At 37.7% G+C, this 14,742-nt stretch overlaps 1 protein-coding gene across 1 annotated transcript in view; it reads right to left on the bottom strand.

Annotated features, from left to right (window-relative positions):
- The window catches only part of PTH2R (parathyroid hormone 2 receptor), a 119,994-nt gene extending 110,260 nt beyond the window's left edge, over positions 1 to 9,734 (bottom strand). Inside the window, exon 1 of the mRNA XM_027873892.1 lies at positions 9,549 to 9,734. Within this exon, the coding sequence (XP_027729693.1) occupies positions 9,549 to 9,623 (75 nt within the window). The 5' untranslated portion in view covers positions 9,624 to 9,734. The remainder of the gene's footprint in view (positions 1 to 9,548) is intronic.
- Positions 9,735 to 14,742: the final 5,008 nt, after the last annotated feature.

The following is a 14,742-nucleotide window of genomic DNA, read 5'->3' as shown; positions in this document are numbered from 1 at the left end:
TCATTAGAGCATATTTTTAGGAAAAGAAATTCAAAATAACATAAAAGGGACCCAAGATACCCAAGTTTTGTAATGGAATGAAGGAAGGAAACAAGTATTTATTAATATGGCAGATATGGCACCAAGCACTTTACAAACACTATCTCATTTGATCCTCTCAACAACAATAGAAGTTATAGTGCTTTATTATTTCCACTTTAAGTTAAGGAAATCCAGGGAGACAGAGGTGAGTTGGAGAATTAGTGCTCCATCCAGTTTGGTTTTCCTCCTCAAAAAAAGATTGACTGAAAATGAACGTGTTCTATCCTTTCCTGCTGATTAAAAAAAGCAGGCACTAATTATTATAATGGTTACTAATACTAAATTTAAGGAAGGCAACTAGTGTAACTAACCTAGACCAAAGAACATCTCTGAGACCATAACTATTACACCTAGACAATATAAGCACACTTTCCTTTTTCTGAAGCACCAGGTATGGTATTTTTGTAATGGTCATTTCTATCAGAAAAATAAGCTTAAATGTATATATCAGTCAAAGTAGTATAACTACTGTGGACCGCAAGGACAAATAAAGAGATTTTTAGTTGACCGAGCACTTTAGATATTTACCATCAAACCTCTTAAAGCGATTTCTTATTAATATTTCCCATGTCAACTAATTTTAAAAGTTTTAGCAAAAGTAATATTATCCATGCTATTTTAAAGGACTGATTCTTGCTCTTTACATTTAACAGGACTATGAGTTTCATACATGAAGTACAATTATAATCATTAGAGCTGGAAAGAACCATAGCAATCATTGAGTCTAATGCCTACATTTTACGGGTAAGGAAACTGAAGCTCAGAAAGTGGAGTAATTTTATGCTGTCTGAGGAAAACAGTGAAAAGGAAGATAAGACATATTAGGCAAGAGAAAATGTAGTGAGGGAAGGGAATTCTGACTTCAAGAATTAAGAAAAAAAACTTTAGAGGAAACACTGTAAATGGAAATATTTCCTAGTGCAAATAGAACACCTTTGCGTCTTAGCAGCAGTAACTCACAGTAGATCAAAAATTATAGTTACTGAGTTCAATCATTCAATAAGTATTTACAGAGCACCTACTATGTACGGAACACTATGTAAGAGGTTGTGGGAGTTATGAAGAAATTTAAGTCATTGTTACAGTCAGCAAACAACTCACAATAATCTAGTATATAATAGGTAATAGTGATTATGATAATAAAAGTCATATTGTTATTAGCTGGCATAGCATAACACTTTAAGGTTTGCTAAGCACTTTATAGATATTATTTCATTTTATCCTCATAAAAACCCTGGGGATAGGTCCTACTATTATTCTTATTTTACCATGAGGAAACTGAGGTAGACAGAGGTGAAATCACTTGTCCAAGGTCATACAGCCAGTAGGTGTTTGAGCCTGGGTTTGAACTTAGGACTTCTTGGCTCCAAATCTAGAGTACTATCTACAGTGTCGTCCAGATGCCTCGATAATAAAAGATGTCCACAAATAGCTATAACACCCAGCAGTATATGAAGATGTGGTACAATAGAAAGGCAGTTTCTCTTCTGAAGTCAGAGGATATGGATTCAAGCCCCACCTCTAATAATTATTATCATAGTGATCTTGGGCATATTACTTAGATTCCTCGAGCCTCAGTTTCCTCATCTATAACAATGAGAGGATTATGTAAAATAATCTCAAAATTCCATTCTAGTTCTAGATCAATGATCCTTTAAGGCAGAGGTGTCAAAAACATGGCTATACCCAAATGGATTAAAATGTCATTAGGAAATATTTAACTAAATAAATAAAATACAATAAAACCTGGATAATATTACATCTTAAAATACGTGACCTGCAGGGATGCTCAGGTATTTATATTTGACTTTGACATCACCTCCTTCAAACATGAGTCCTATTCAGTGAAGCATTAGTAAGGTGCTTGTATTAGAGTAATCATGAGCCAATTGGGGAAAATGAAATGATAAGTCATTGGTCCTCATTTATAGCACACGGTTTTTGAGACTTCGTGAAGTCTCACCACCAAACCATCTCTGCACCCTGTCCCTTGAAATTTCATTACAGACATTTAGGTGTCTCCAAGCTATATTAATCAACACGGAAATGTAACAAAAGTTTTTGCTTATGTGACTGCCACAAGCCACTGGATTTTTGTTCCTCAGAGATCTTACTCAGTTAGGAAATAAAATGACAGAATATATAATGAGAAAGAAATTCCACCATGGAAGCCATTATATGCACGAGTGCCTTTCTGAAACCATAGAATTCTATATTCTCATTTAGTAGAGGAAGCATCCTATAAAGGCATAAACATATTCCTTGTCAGCTAGATTCATTTAGATATTTTGTTACTCACTGGTTTTTGTTACGGCTTCTAACTGGTCTATTGAAAAGCAAATGGAAAAAAATTAAAGCCAAAACCCCTCAGTTGTGGGTAACAGCAGCAGCTTAGCCATAGAGATAAGGCAAAGAGTATCTGCTTGGGGGCACCATCATTCCAACAGTGTTCTTATTTAGGAAATGTCAATGAAGCTGGTTGCAATATAATTTAAACTAGAATCTGAATTCCATTATAAACATGCAGCCAGCTCTGTCCTTAATCAATAGGTCAGAAAGTGCTTGACAGGGCCTATTGCTGTTTTTTCTTTTCTGAATTTCTTTCTTCTTTTATTTTGGAGAATCCTGTAATTTTCTACAAAAAGAAATCTCTCACTAGTTTACTAGCAGCTTTCATTAGGAGATAGGGAAGAATAAATGGCTACTGTAAATCTGATCCACATCCTTTTGAACAACCCCCACTCAATTTGGTATATGTTCAAAATCACATACATTCGTAACTTTTTATTTACAGCTTATTTATATAGCTTACATAATAACTTATATTGAGGTTTTACAAAATTCACTCTCTGGATTAACCTATTTAATCTTTACACAAACCCTCCTAAAAAAAAGTCTGTGCTACAATTATTCCCATTTACAGAATGGAAAACTCAGAGAATAAGTGGATTTCCATGGGTCATCCACTAATAAGTGAGTCTGGATTCAAGGTCTTCTTGATTCTAAATCCAATTCTTTATTCACCATATTATGCAACACACTGGTAATCATCCAATAAACAAGTAAATTAAGCACCTACTTTGTGTTGGATAGGGCAGTTAGGTGGCCGAGTGGATAGAGTGCTGGGCCTGGAATCAGGAAGACTCATCTACCTGAATTCACATCTGGCCTCATACACTTACTAGTTGTCTGACCCTGCGCAAGTCACTTAACCCTCTTGGCCTCAATTTTCTCATCTGTAAAATGAGCTAGAGAAGGAAATGACAAACCACTCCAGTATCTTTGCCAAGAAAACCCCAAATGGGGTCACAAAGTCAGATACGACTGAAATGACTGAACAACAATGTTGTGCTGGATACTATGCTAGGTACTGGGAATATAAGCAAAAAGAATGAAACAATCTTAATCACAAAGAGATCACTTTCCAATGAGAGATAATACACATAAAATATATACAGCATAAATATAAAGTGAATAAATATATACAAAACAGTTAAAGGTAATTCAAAAGGTAGGACACGAGCAGTTGTGAGGGATCAGGAAAGGCTTCATGCAGAAGATGGTGCTTGAAACACTTCATAAAGGAAGACAGGAAGATCCTGTAAGAAGTAAGGAGCAACTGCATTCCAGGTATGGAGGACAGCCAGCACAAAGGCATAGACACTGGAGATGAAGTGTAAGTCTGTGGGGAGGAACTGAGAGAAGATCAGCCGCGTTGATTAAATAAAATAATGGGAGAAGCTGGAAGTGACAGCGGGGAGCAAGAAATCATCTGATTTTTTCCAGGATGAGAGCATCCATGTGAAGGGTCTGGAAAAAATAAAACCCAAAATACTAGAGCCAGTGCTATGGAGGATAGCTAGAAATATAGTATTGTCAGGTGGAAGTCTGGTCTCAGTGAGGCTAATAGATAGGAGTATGAGAGCAAGAATTCCAAGATGAAGGGTAGTATATTCACTCGGGGACATAAATTTCAGAGGGCAAAGTGGAAGAGTTATGCAGGGTTAGAATGGAATATGGGTGAGGTAGGGTTGAGAAGGATGGAAATGATAAAATGGGAAGAGAGGGCTGGAGACAGTTTTCTCCAAAATTGTTGATATTGATTACTACAAGATAGGGAGAGAAAAAAGAGAATCTATAAGGTTAATGGTGGGTAGCAAATGAATAGTGAAGCTCACAGTTTCCAAGGGTTTCCAAGTTTCCAAGACTCAAGACTCATGTTTCCAGTATTGCAGAGAGTGCTGGATTAGACCTGTATCTATTTTTCTTGGATTTGGGTGGCGGTTTCACTTAGGCCTGTCAGGTTCAGTTTTTCCTGTTCTTTCTCTAGGCTAGTGATTAAAGTGATCCTATTTCACAGATGCTCTGAGGCAGTGGTATCAAACTCAAATAGAAACAGGATCTCCTAAACTCTATATATAAGGATCCCTGTGAGCCACATACCGACTTAGGAAAACCACATATCAATATTATCTGTGTTTTATTACATTTTTATTTTGTTAAATATTTCCCAATTACATTTTAATCAGAGTATTGTAGGCCCCAGTGGGCCATGGGTTTGACGACTCTGTTCTGAGATAAAGTAACCTAAGACTGAAGACATTCAGTTATTAAGTGATATACTAGAGACTAGAATCTTTTATCTTCTTATTTCAAATCCAGTATTCTTTCCACTATAGAGTGGTGTTTATATAATGATGATATAGGAATTCTAACTCTCTAGATGGGCATAGTAAACCTAAAAGTTGGTGGGGGTGGGGGAGGGAGTGAGAGGGACAAATTGATTTATTTTCTTTTAGGGATCTTAAAAATCACCGATATATGACAAAAAGTAGCAATAGTTCAATAACTGTGCTGAATGCTTAGCCCTCCCAGTCTTCCCTTTGGTGAAACAAAACAGGCTTTTTGAAATATTGAGCTCTCTTATAGTATTACTGGGCAAACAAAGTATAATTTCCTCTTTTGATCTTTCCATGCTATGAACTCCAGTTGAGAAGTGATGTGTGTGTACAAAGTGTCTCCTCCCTTTCCCAGGAAAATAGATGATACCCTGTTTAAGACACAAACTGATGAACAGAAGTTTTAAACTGAGGTCCAAGAACTTGTTTTGATAACAATATTTTAATATAATTGGTTCTTTGGCAACCCCGAACACTGCATTTTGTGCATTTAAAAACATTATTCCAGGGGCAGTTAGGTGGCACAGTAGATAGAGCATTGGCCCTGAAATCAGGAGGACCTGAGTTCAAATCTGGCCTTGGACACTTGACACTTAACTAGCTGTGTGACCTTGGGCAAGTCACTTAACCCCATTGCCTAGCAAAAACAAAACAAAATAAAACAAGAAATTATTCCAAGATAGTATCCATAGGCTTCAAACTGTCAAAAGGGACCATATCCCTCCAAAATTAATTAAGGGCCCTTGCTATAGAAGGTTAGAGAGGTGATGTCTAACTGGAAACTTGGCACAGAGATAAAAAAGATAAAGACCAAAGAGGAAAAATTTTCTTTGCTTGAAATTAATACAAATTAACATGATACCCCAAAGTTAAAAAAAAAAAGAATAAAGTGTGCTGGAAGTTAACATGTTTTACCAGACAAAAATGAATGTAAATACAAATTAGAGCAAAATTCCATTAATATAAATAGAAAATCATAGAAATAAGTAAAAATTCTATGGAAAGATTTTCATAGTATTTTGCAGCTTAGGAAAGAGAAGCTAAAGAAGAGGAAAATAGTCAGTGATGGTAGAAATAGGATGCACTAAAGTATTCTAGAATTTAAAGCCTGTGCATGGAGAATGATTGATTAGGCCGCAAGGCAAATGGATCTACATTTAAGGTGCTCAATTTTGTGTTTCTTCCTCACTCAGTAAGCAAACTCACCCATTTTAATTTGGTTGTCCCAGCAGTTCTCTTCCAGGGATCATGATACTATCTCCAGTAGAGAGACAAATTGCAGTGCAGCTTGTAGTCTACTAAATGCTTGTTGAATGAAGGAATGATTTATGAATCAATTTGCTATGAATCTGGAGAGTGAGCTGCTTAGCTGGACCTTATCACCCCAGGTATGATGGCCAAGTTCTTAGACCAACCAAAGCTAAGTAGTCAGATCCCTCAACAAGAATAACCATGAAGGGCAATATCAATCAACCAACAAACATTTTTTTTAAAAGCCTACTATGTGTAGGCACTGGGCTAAATGCTGGGGATACAAAAAGAGGCAAGAGCCCTCAAGAAGTCTATGAGTCCTGACTGGTAAGTCAAGTCAAAGAAGCATTTATTAAGACTCTATTATGAGACAGCCAATATAGTTAGTGCTAGGGATTAAAAAAAGGGGGGGGGTTTGAGGGGAGCAGTCCCTGCTCCCAAGGAGCTCACAATCTACACATAACTACAAAGAAAACATATGGAAATTAATAAACTACTATAGCCAGAACATTTTGTGGACTTCTTTTTCTTAAAAACCTACTTTTTCTACAGAAAAAAAATCAGGTAGGGACAATTAAGAGTCAGAAGGGAAAAAAATACAGATACAGGAAACTGTCATTATGATCCATTTAAAAGGCTAAGAGAAGAAAAAAAAAAGAAAAGCAAGTCTATGACCTTTTGTTAGATAATCTAAGCTAATTCAAGCTCCACACTGGCAAATAAGACCAGGCTCTATTTCAGTCCCTATTCCCTATCAACATTAGCTTAAAAATCTTCTATTTTTTATCCTTAATAAATTGAGAAAGTGCTAGGGGGCTGATCTGCTCCCTGTGCAGGGCTGGGAACAGCAAGCTATCCCAGCTCCCCCTGGCTGGCTTCTATCTGCTGCTGCCTTGCTTTGGGGGATTAAAGGCACTACCAACAATTAACTCTAGCAGTCATGGACCTCCCCTTCCTTCTTCTACCCTCCTCCCCATGGACAAAAAAAAGAATAAAGTGTGCTGGAAGTTAACATGTTTTACCCAGACAAAAAAAAATCTTATGAAAAGATAAATAAATAAAATCCTAGATACCATCAGAAAAGAACGCAAACAGACCTTCAGAATACTAACTACAATTGTCCTTGTTGGACAGATAAAAGTCAGTTTCAATCAGTTGCATATATATATATACATTCAAGTTCAATTTTGTAAAGGGTTCTTCCCTCCTAGTTTAACATCCTCAGAAATGCCTCCCTTCTCCACAGAGGATATTCTCTACTCTGGGGGGCTCGACATGTGCAGGGCATGCCCGATTGCTACTTATACTTCTTGCAACTCTTCATTTGTTTATTAACAACATAAAATCTTATCAGTCACATAGTAAGAGACTTTCAGCAAGTCAGGAGAATAATGGAGGTCATCTCATTTTATACATAAGGAAACTACGGCCCAGAAATATAAAGCAATTTGACCAAGTACACAGTTTAATGGCAGAACTGAGACTAGAACCCCAGTTTCCTGACTCCCAGGCTATTAATATTTTCATTTTCTAGACTCATTTTTGTTTCAGATAAGAATTCTATATGATCTTTTAGTTTAGTATTTGTTGTTTTTCAGGCATATCCTATTCTTTGAGACTTTGGGGTTTTGTTGGCAAAGATACAGGAGTGGTTTACCATTTCCTTCTCCAACTCATTTCACAGATGAGTAATTTAGGTAAACAGGGTTAAGTGAGTTGCCCAGGGTCACACATCTAGTAAGTGTCTGAGGCCACATTTGAACTCATGAAGAGAAGTCCACCTGATTCCAAGCCCATTGTTCTGTCCACTGCGCCACCTAGCGGTCAGTTTAGTATTTAGAATTTGTTACTTTTCGTCCTAAAGGAAAAATCCTTGGTTCAGTCTCCCATATCTGTACATATTATCATTATAAAGATGATTTAAACTCCAACTGCAAGTAGCTAACAGTTTCAACCAGGTGTTCAGAAAACACAGATAACATTAAACTGATGCCTTGCTTTAAAATTCAGTTCCCAACAAGTTTTTTTTTAACCACTTAATCTAAAAGTAGAATTCAATTATTAATGCAGAGCACTCTAATTGAGTACTCTTGGGATTTCCTCCCCACTTACCAGAGTAAAGGATATCTCATCATCTTAGAAAAATAAATAAGTGCACTTAACATTTTTAATAATGTTGCTTTGCAGCTAATTTGCCCTATAAACAAGCAAATGAGTCCTACAGGGGAGGTAATATTCCAAGGGAAAGAATGAGGGTCACATTAGGAAAAAAATACGATTTTCAACAATTTCCAAAGCCAGAGTTTCTTGCCCATTCCACTTTCCAGGTAACCTCTCCTATCAAAGTCCACTCATTAACTTGGAGGTATAATTGAGCCTAAATAAATTCTAAATTTTTTCACCATTTAAAATTTCTCACTACTCTTATAAACAAGCATCTGAGAGATAACTGGTTTTACTTTCATTTAAAGCATTAGAGGCTTAAGACGTAGTGATAATGTCCTTTACAGTCAAGAACTTCAAGATACTTTCTCTCTCTCTTTTTTTTTTTTTTGTTAGAAATCCCTCTTCAGTTCCTAAGTTACTAGATTACAAATATGACAACTACTTTAATGGACCATAATTGCCCTTATAGAATTGAGCTTTTGAAAACTGTCATCTGAGGTTAGAAAACATAATGTCATCAAGCATGGCTAGTTACCACTGACAAAGATATATATCAAGAATTAGGAATTGCTTTCCCAAAATAGGAAAGTTGAGTGAGTACACCGCATAGGAAAGTAAAGGAGCTCCCTCTACTGTTTGAGGAGGGAAATGGCAAATAATGGAAGATTAATTTACAATTACTCTATTTTCCACTTCATAGCACTCACCAGCAGAAAAACCTCACTCATCCACAAAGCTCTGAGTTTAAACCTGGTATTTTGTCTTGGGCAGGTAATCTTGCAATACAACTGGCTTACAAATACCCTTGGTTACACCGGGAAATAATCAAGATATTCCCTAAACTGACCTTTGAGCTCTGACTCTTTTCTAGACCATAGCAAAAGCCCTGCATTTAACACACCATCATTAGAAATAAAACTGGTCTTTCCTGACTAGACTCCCTCATTTTTAGAGAGTCCCTATTTGAAATAGAGGAGAAAAAAATTAAGATTTTAAATAATAATTACACTCTTTCCTAAATTCAAAGTGACCTCAGGTCTGGTTAGATCGTTCCTACGTAAGATCTTTGGAACAGTTGTCTTTGGTACTGATGTTGCCTAAGAAGAGAAGTGTTAACTCCCTTATCTATTCCCCACTCCACCCCTTCTTTATTTGGCGAGGATTGCTGCTGGGCAGTGCCCACAAGTATTTGCACAGCACCTTCGCAATTCCATACTACTCTGTCAAATGTTTCCACGTCCCAGGCTTCCCAACCACCTGTGAGATTCAGGGATGGGGAGATAATCCCCTGGTAATAACCCGTGCCTTCATCTCATCTGTTTAGAGTTCATGGGAAAGATGGGATTCCCTGGGCAGGCGCTCCCCCCTTACCTGTGCTTTGGTCAGGAGACAGCTGCTGAGAGCCATCCAGCCCCAGACATAGAGCAGCCCCCCGGGCTTGACCATGGCTAATGGCTAGAGGTGGAGAACTCAGCGAAGAGGTGGGGAGTACCCGCTTAGCCACAGTCAAACTTTCTTGGCTCTCGTCAAACTTGCGGCTCCCCCCAGGGCGCTCAGCCAGTCCTCTTACCACCACGGGCAGGGCAGTCGGTGCCCAAGTTTGCTTACACTGTGGGCAGAGGCACGCGGCTTCCCAGGCTGCCTGGGATCGCTAGCTGCCACGCACTCTTTGGACCACGTAGTCTCCAGCAGAGCCAGCCACTACTTGCATGGTCTCTTATCTTCTGGGAAATTGAATACTCCTGGTTTACAAAAAGGCAAACAGCCTTAGGCTCTGCTTTTGCTGCAGCCTGGAAAAGAGAGCAAAGAAGAAAGGGTGGGTGAGTGGAAACAGAGGGAGGATGGGAAGGTGTAGTCACAGCGCCCTGCGGATCGCCAGCGGGCACTTGGTGCCTGGCAGCTCCGCACGCGCTCGTAAGTGCCCTTGCCCTTCTCGAGTTCTCTTAGCACCTCAGGCAGCAGATCAGATAGAATGGAACCAGCGGACTGGGAGGCTTCCACACCGAGTATCAGCTCTGCTTTCTCTAATACCACCCTGCCTTCTCAGTGATTGGTCCGAAAAGTTCCCTGAATGACCACACAGCCTGATTAGTCACTGGAGATTGCAGCGCAGATGAGATTAAAAACTGAAAACCTCAGGTGGACCCTGACTCTCAGGCTGTTTGGTTGTAGTAGTCACTTAAATCCCCTAAATACGTTCCACCTTTCCCTACACTGCTCAAAGAGCCTTGATTTCATTGATGTGAGTATTCATTCCTCCAAAGAAGCAGATTGCAACCTCTCCACTCTTTAGTTGAGACGTCTCCTTATGTAGAGGCATGCAGTATAAATAAAAGATTCACTTTCTGGGAGATCAAAGCTATTCTATTGTCAAGAACATTCTAAGCACCACAAATCAGGAGGTGAGCCAAGATAACTGTAAACATGTCAGAGACTCACTGCTGAGTTTAAAAAAAAAATATCGGCATCCCAGTAGCTAACACTGTCCCCAGTACTAATTTTGCGAGAAAATGCTTGGTTCTGATCATCCCCTGCACCTGGAGCAAACAGATTTACCCAGCTACTAGTTGCCAGCTACGACACTAGATTTATCATCAAATCATTGACTGGTCCTGTTAACCAGGCTGCAGAGAATCCTGACAGGTTGTCAAACTGAAAATGTGTGAAAAACCAGGTTTGGTTTTAAAGTTTCATAGTTCATTAGGTTTTTGATTGCTGCCCTGTTGTGGCTTTTGACCGAGAAAAAAAAAAAAAAGGAGGTGCCTTTTATTAGTAGTTTAAGCATCCACTGTACTTAATGTACAGGTTGTATCTAGCCAATGAGATTTAAGTTCCTTCAAGGGATATTTAATTTTTTTTTCTTTTTTCTTAATCTGCCTGGAGCCAATGAATCTCTTCAGTATTTCTATCCTAAAGCTTAGTAAGTGGTTTTTTTTTTTTTTTCAATTGAATTGACTCCATCTAAGTGCCTACAAATGTTAACAGTGTGGCTTTGATACTACCAGGAACAACAAGCCTTTTTTTTTTTCCTTCAAAAATATGTCTGTCTTGCCATCCCTTCTACAAATTAAACTTGAATTTGATTGAGAGGTATAAAAATGTTTGCTTTTTGAGTGCCTAACTACCTAGATTAAGTTAAATTAAATTCTTAAAAGTATCTAAACTAACCTCTATATTCTTTTAACAATGCGGCACTGCCAATCATCTGCTTTTTTCTTTTTGCGATAACTTAGCAATAGCTTGGGAAATAGATTTCTTCATATTAAGTAATACCAGAAACTTTTAGAACCTTTCATCTCTTTATCACGTTTTTCCTCTCACACTCCTAAACTTGCGGACAATTGCTTAATGTTTAATAGTCCTCAAACTCCAGATATGCTGATGTCAATTTCACTTGCCTGATTGGCCAAGGGATGGGCAAAGGAAGAAGGAGTGAATGGGAACCTTCAGAGGGACACAGAACTTTTAAAAATTGACAAAGATAAGATATGGCAAAGGTGCCCTTACTCACGAAAAGGCAGTAACAGTGGTAAAACTGCTGACCCTGATGCATAATTTATGTATGACTACCTGTTCATTTATATTTACTATTATCACGAATGATATCCTGCCTAGACAAATGCTCCTATTAACAGGTAGCATTATGCTGATTGCATGGAGCTGCAGAGTGGCATAACTCCTTCTCAGTTAAATTCATAAGGATGCAACAACAACATTCAAATCATCCAAAATTAGGGAGGGAAAGCCAAGATGAAAAAAAATTAATCCTCTTTGGACTTTAGTCTCCTCACTGGTAAAATGAGGGGTTTAGATGAGATGATCCTTAAAATCCCTCCCTATTCTAACATTCTGTGGTTCTCTAATATGGCTAGAAACTAAAAAAAGAAAAAGGAAAATACCATACATTTTTGGTAAATTGACGTAAGAGAGAAAGAGAGATAGGAGAAGAAAGAAGAGGAGGGGAAAAGAGAGATGAGGAAAAAAAAGGATGAGGGGGATAAAAGTAAAAGGGAGGAAACAAGAGGGGAAATAAAGGAATGGAAAGAATGAGAGGGGGAGAGGAGAGAATGTACATATATGCAGGGTATCCCAAAAGTCTTAGTGTGTAGTTTTTAAAAATTAATTTTTATTGCTATCTTCTGTCATCACAGTTATCTCCAGTAATTTCCCCCTTGCCCTCCCATGTAAAAAGGAGTATTTTTAAATGAAAAAAAATTACAACTAATCAATATAATGAAAAAAATCTCAATATGCAACGTGTAACACTTGTGGACCTTCCACCTCAATGAAGAGGTAGGTTGGTGGGATCATCTGAGTTTACTTAATTTTACATTTTTTTTACATTTACCTTTGATTTTTTTGGTGTGAGGTTTTACTTTCTGTTTACAAAGTTGTAGTCATTGTGTATGTTGTTTTCTTGACTCTGATTACTCTGCATCAGTTCATATAGGTCTTTCTCTATTTCTCTATATTGATCACACACATCATTTTTACAGGGTTGTTGTGAGGATAAATTGATAGGATATTTGCAAAGCTCTTTACAATCCTGCAATTACTACTAACCAAGTGTCCAAGTGGTAGGATATATTAATGTCATTAATGGCTGGTTTTATTTAGTCTTTCTGCAAGGCTGCTGGAGAAACTTTCTTTACCAAAACTCTGTCGAGATGTTATCACTTCATCTTAAAATTGCTGGAAAGAAGGTGGAAAGTGAGGTTGTCACCATTTATAGATAGGAAAATGGAGGAACAAGATGATTCACTTGAAACTATTCTAAGAATAGCAGAAAATACCTAGGTTTTATTTGTTGGTAGGAAGCAAAATAGATATCTGAGGCAAGTGTCTGAGTACTTTTAGAATGAAAGTTGAGTATCATCCAGAAGGCAATGAAGGGGTGAATAGTGGCATGAGCAAGAGAATGAGCAAGCTACAATATATTACTAAGAAGAAACCACTAAGGGTAAATGGTGTAAAGAATATCATTAGGGAAACATATTGGGAAAAAATATGAGCTAGTCACATGGCACAGCAGGTAGGTGGTACAATGGATAAAGCACTGGGCCTGGAGTCAGGAAAACTTGAGTTCAAATGCAGATTCGGACACCTATTAGCTGTGTGACCCTTGGCAAGTCATTTAACTTAAAGGGAAAAAATAATTTATACTAGGGTGTAAATGACTTAATGCATTACCCTTTCCTGGGATATTTTATGAAATTTTGAAGTTAGAAGGCATATCGGTAGTCATCCACTAACAGCAGCATCTAACTCCTAGAGTTATTGTAAGGATAAAATGAGATAATATTTGCAAAACAATTCTCAAATTTTAAAGTACTCTGTACATGTTAGCTATTATTATTAAAGGGTAGTCCCTTTTGCTGAAAGCAAAAGGTGTGCGACTACTCAAGGATGCTATACAAAGAATTTCTGCATTGGGTAGGGTTTCAGGATTCAAAATAGATGCTATTCTCAGGCTAAGGGAAAGGAAATATTAATATTGGGACAAGGAAGATTAACTATAAAACATGGAACTTTCCCTAAGGATGAAAGACTAGAACCGTGAACCAAAGAACTGAGGGCTCTCAGTTCAGCAAACAAGGCCCATGGGCCAAATCCTGTCTGTTATTGTAGGGCCCTGGAGCTAAAAAATGGCATTCACATTTTTAAACAGTTGCATTTACATGAATAGTCATTTTGCTCTATGTAGTCAGAACATTTAAAGAGCACAAGTTCTACAAGGTGAGGGGCTTATTGGGCAGATGTGATAGTAAACAATGGGGCAAAAAAGTTTGCCCTATAGCTTTTAATTTAATCTTCATTATTGACATTTTCTCCATCACTTTCTTAAATCTAGACAAACAACAAAATAAGAAATGAAGCTCTGGTTTGCAGTTTGTTGATTTATAAAGTGTAAATTAGCACACTAAAAAGTTAACAATCAATGTATCTGGGATAAGCTAGGTCCAACATAGGTTTAGGGGTAAGGGGAGAGGTTTTGAGGCAGATGGTTAGAGATGGGAATGAACAGAAGAGAAGGAAAGTGGTAAGCTACCTACAGAAACCAAACTGCCTGCTTCACAATTTTCTACACAGCTAGACTTAAAAGAAGAGAGTCCTAAGTTTATTGTTTCTTTCCATTAATCCTAAATGGATGTTAAAGAGTTGCTGATTCTTCCTTGTAATTACTTTCTGTTAAGCTACCAAGTAATTGTTGTCCAAGTATTTTGCAATGGGCTTTGGATATTAACAGTTATAAATCCCACCTTGATTAAACAAAACAAATTCATGGCTCTTATTCACTTTGTATTCTTTTTAAATAGAGAAATACTTCAAGGACCAGTGAGTGAAGCAGGGTTGGTATTCACTTCTCTGATGCAGGTTGAAATCCCTCTATATTAAAACATTAGTACATGAGAGCCACCCAGATAAAAGACATGTGGTCTAAGCTCCCCCTAATATTTTGGGTAGAGGGAGAAATATTATTTTTGTCAAAGGAGGGCCAACCATCAGAAAGACTGTGAAAGAGGCAAAGTTTTGCTGCCCTTGCTCTTTGAATACCTTCCACCTC

The sequence above is a fragment of the Vombatus ursinus genome, unplaced genomic scaffold (genome assembly GCF_900497805.2).
Source record: "Vombatus ursinus unplaced genomic scaffold, bare-nosed wombat genome assembly UNPS02014802.1, whole genome shotgun sequence".
Taxonomy (NCBI): Eukaryota; Metazoa; Chordata; class Mammalia; order Diprotodontia; family Vombatidae; genus Vombatus; species Vombatus ursinus.
The sequence above is the reverse complement of the archived record's forward strand: the minus strand, read 5'-3'. Positions and strand labels throughout refer to the sequence as shown.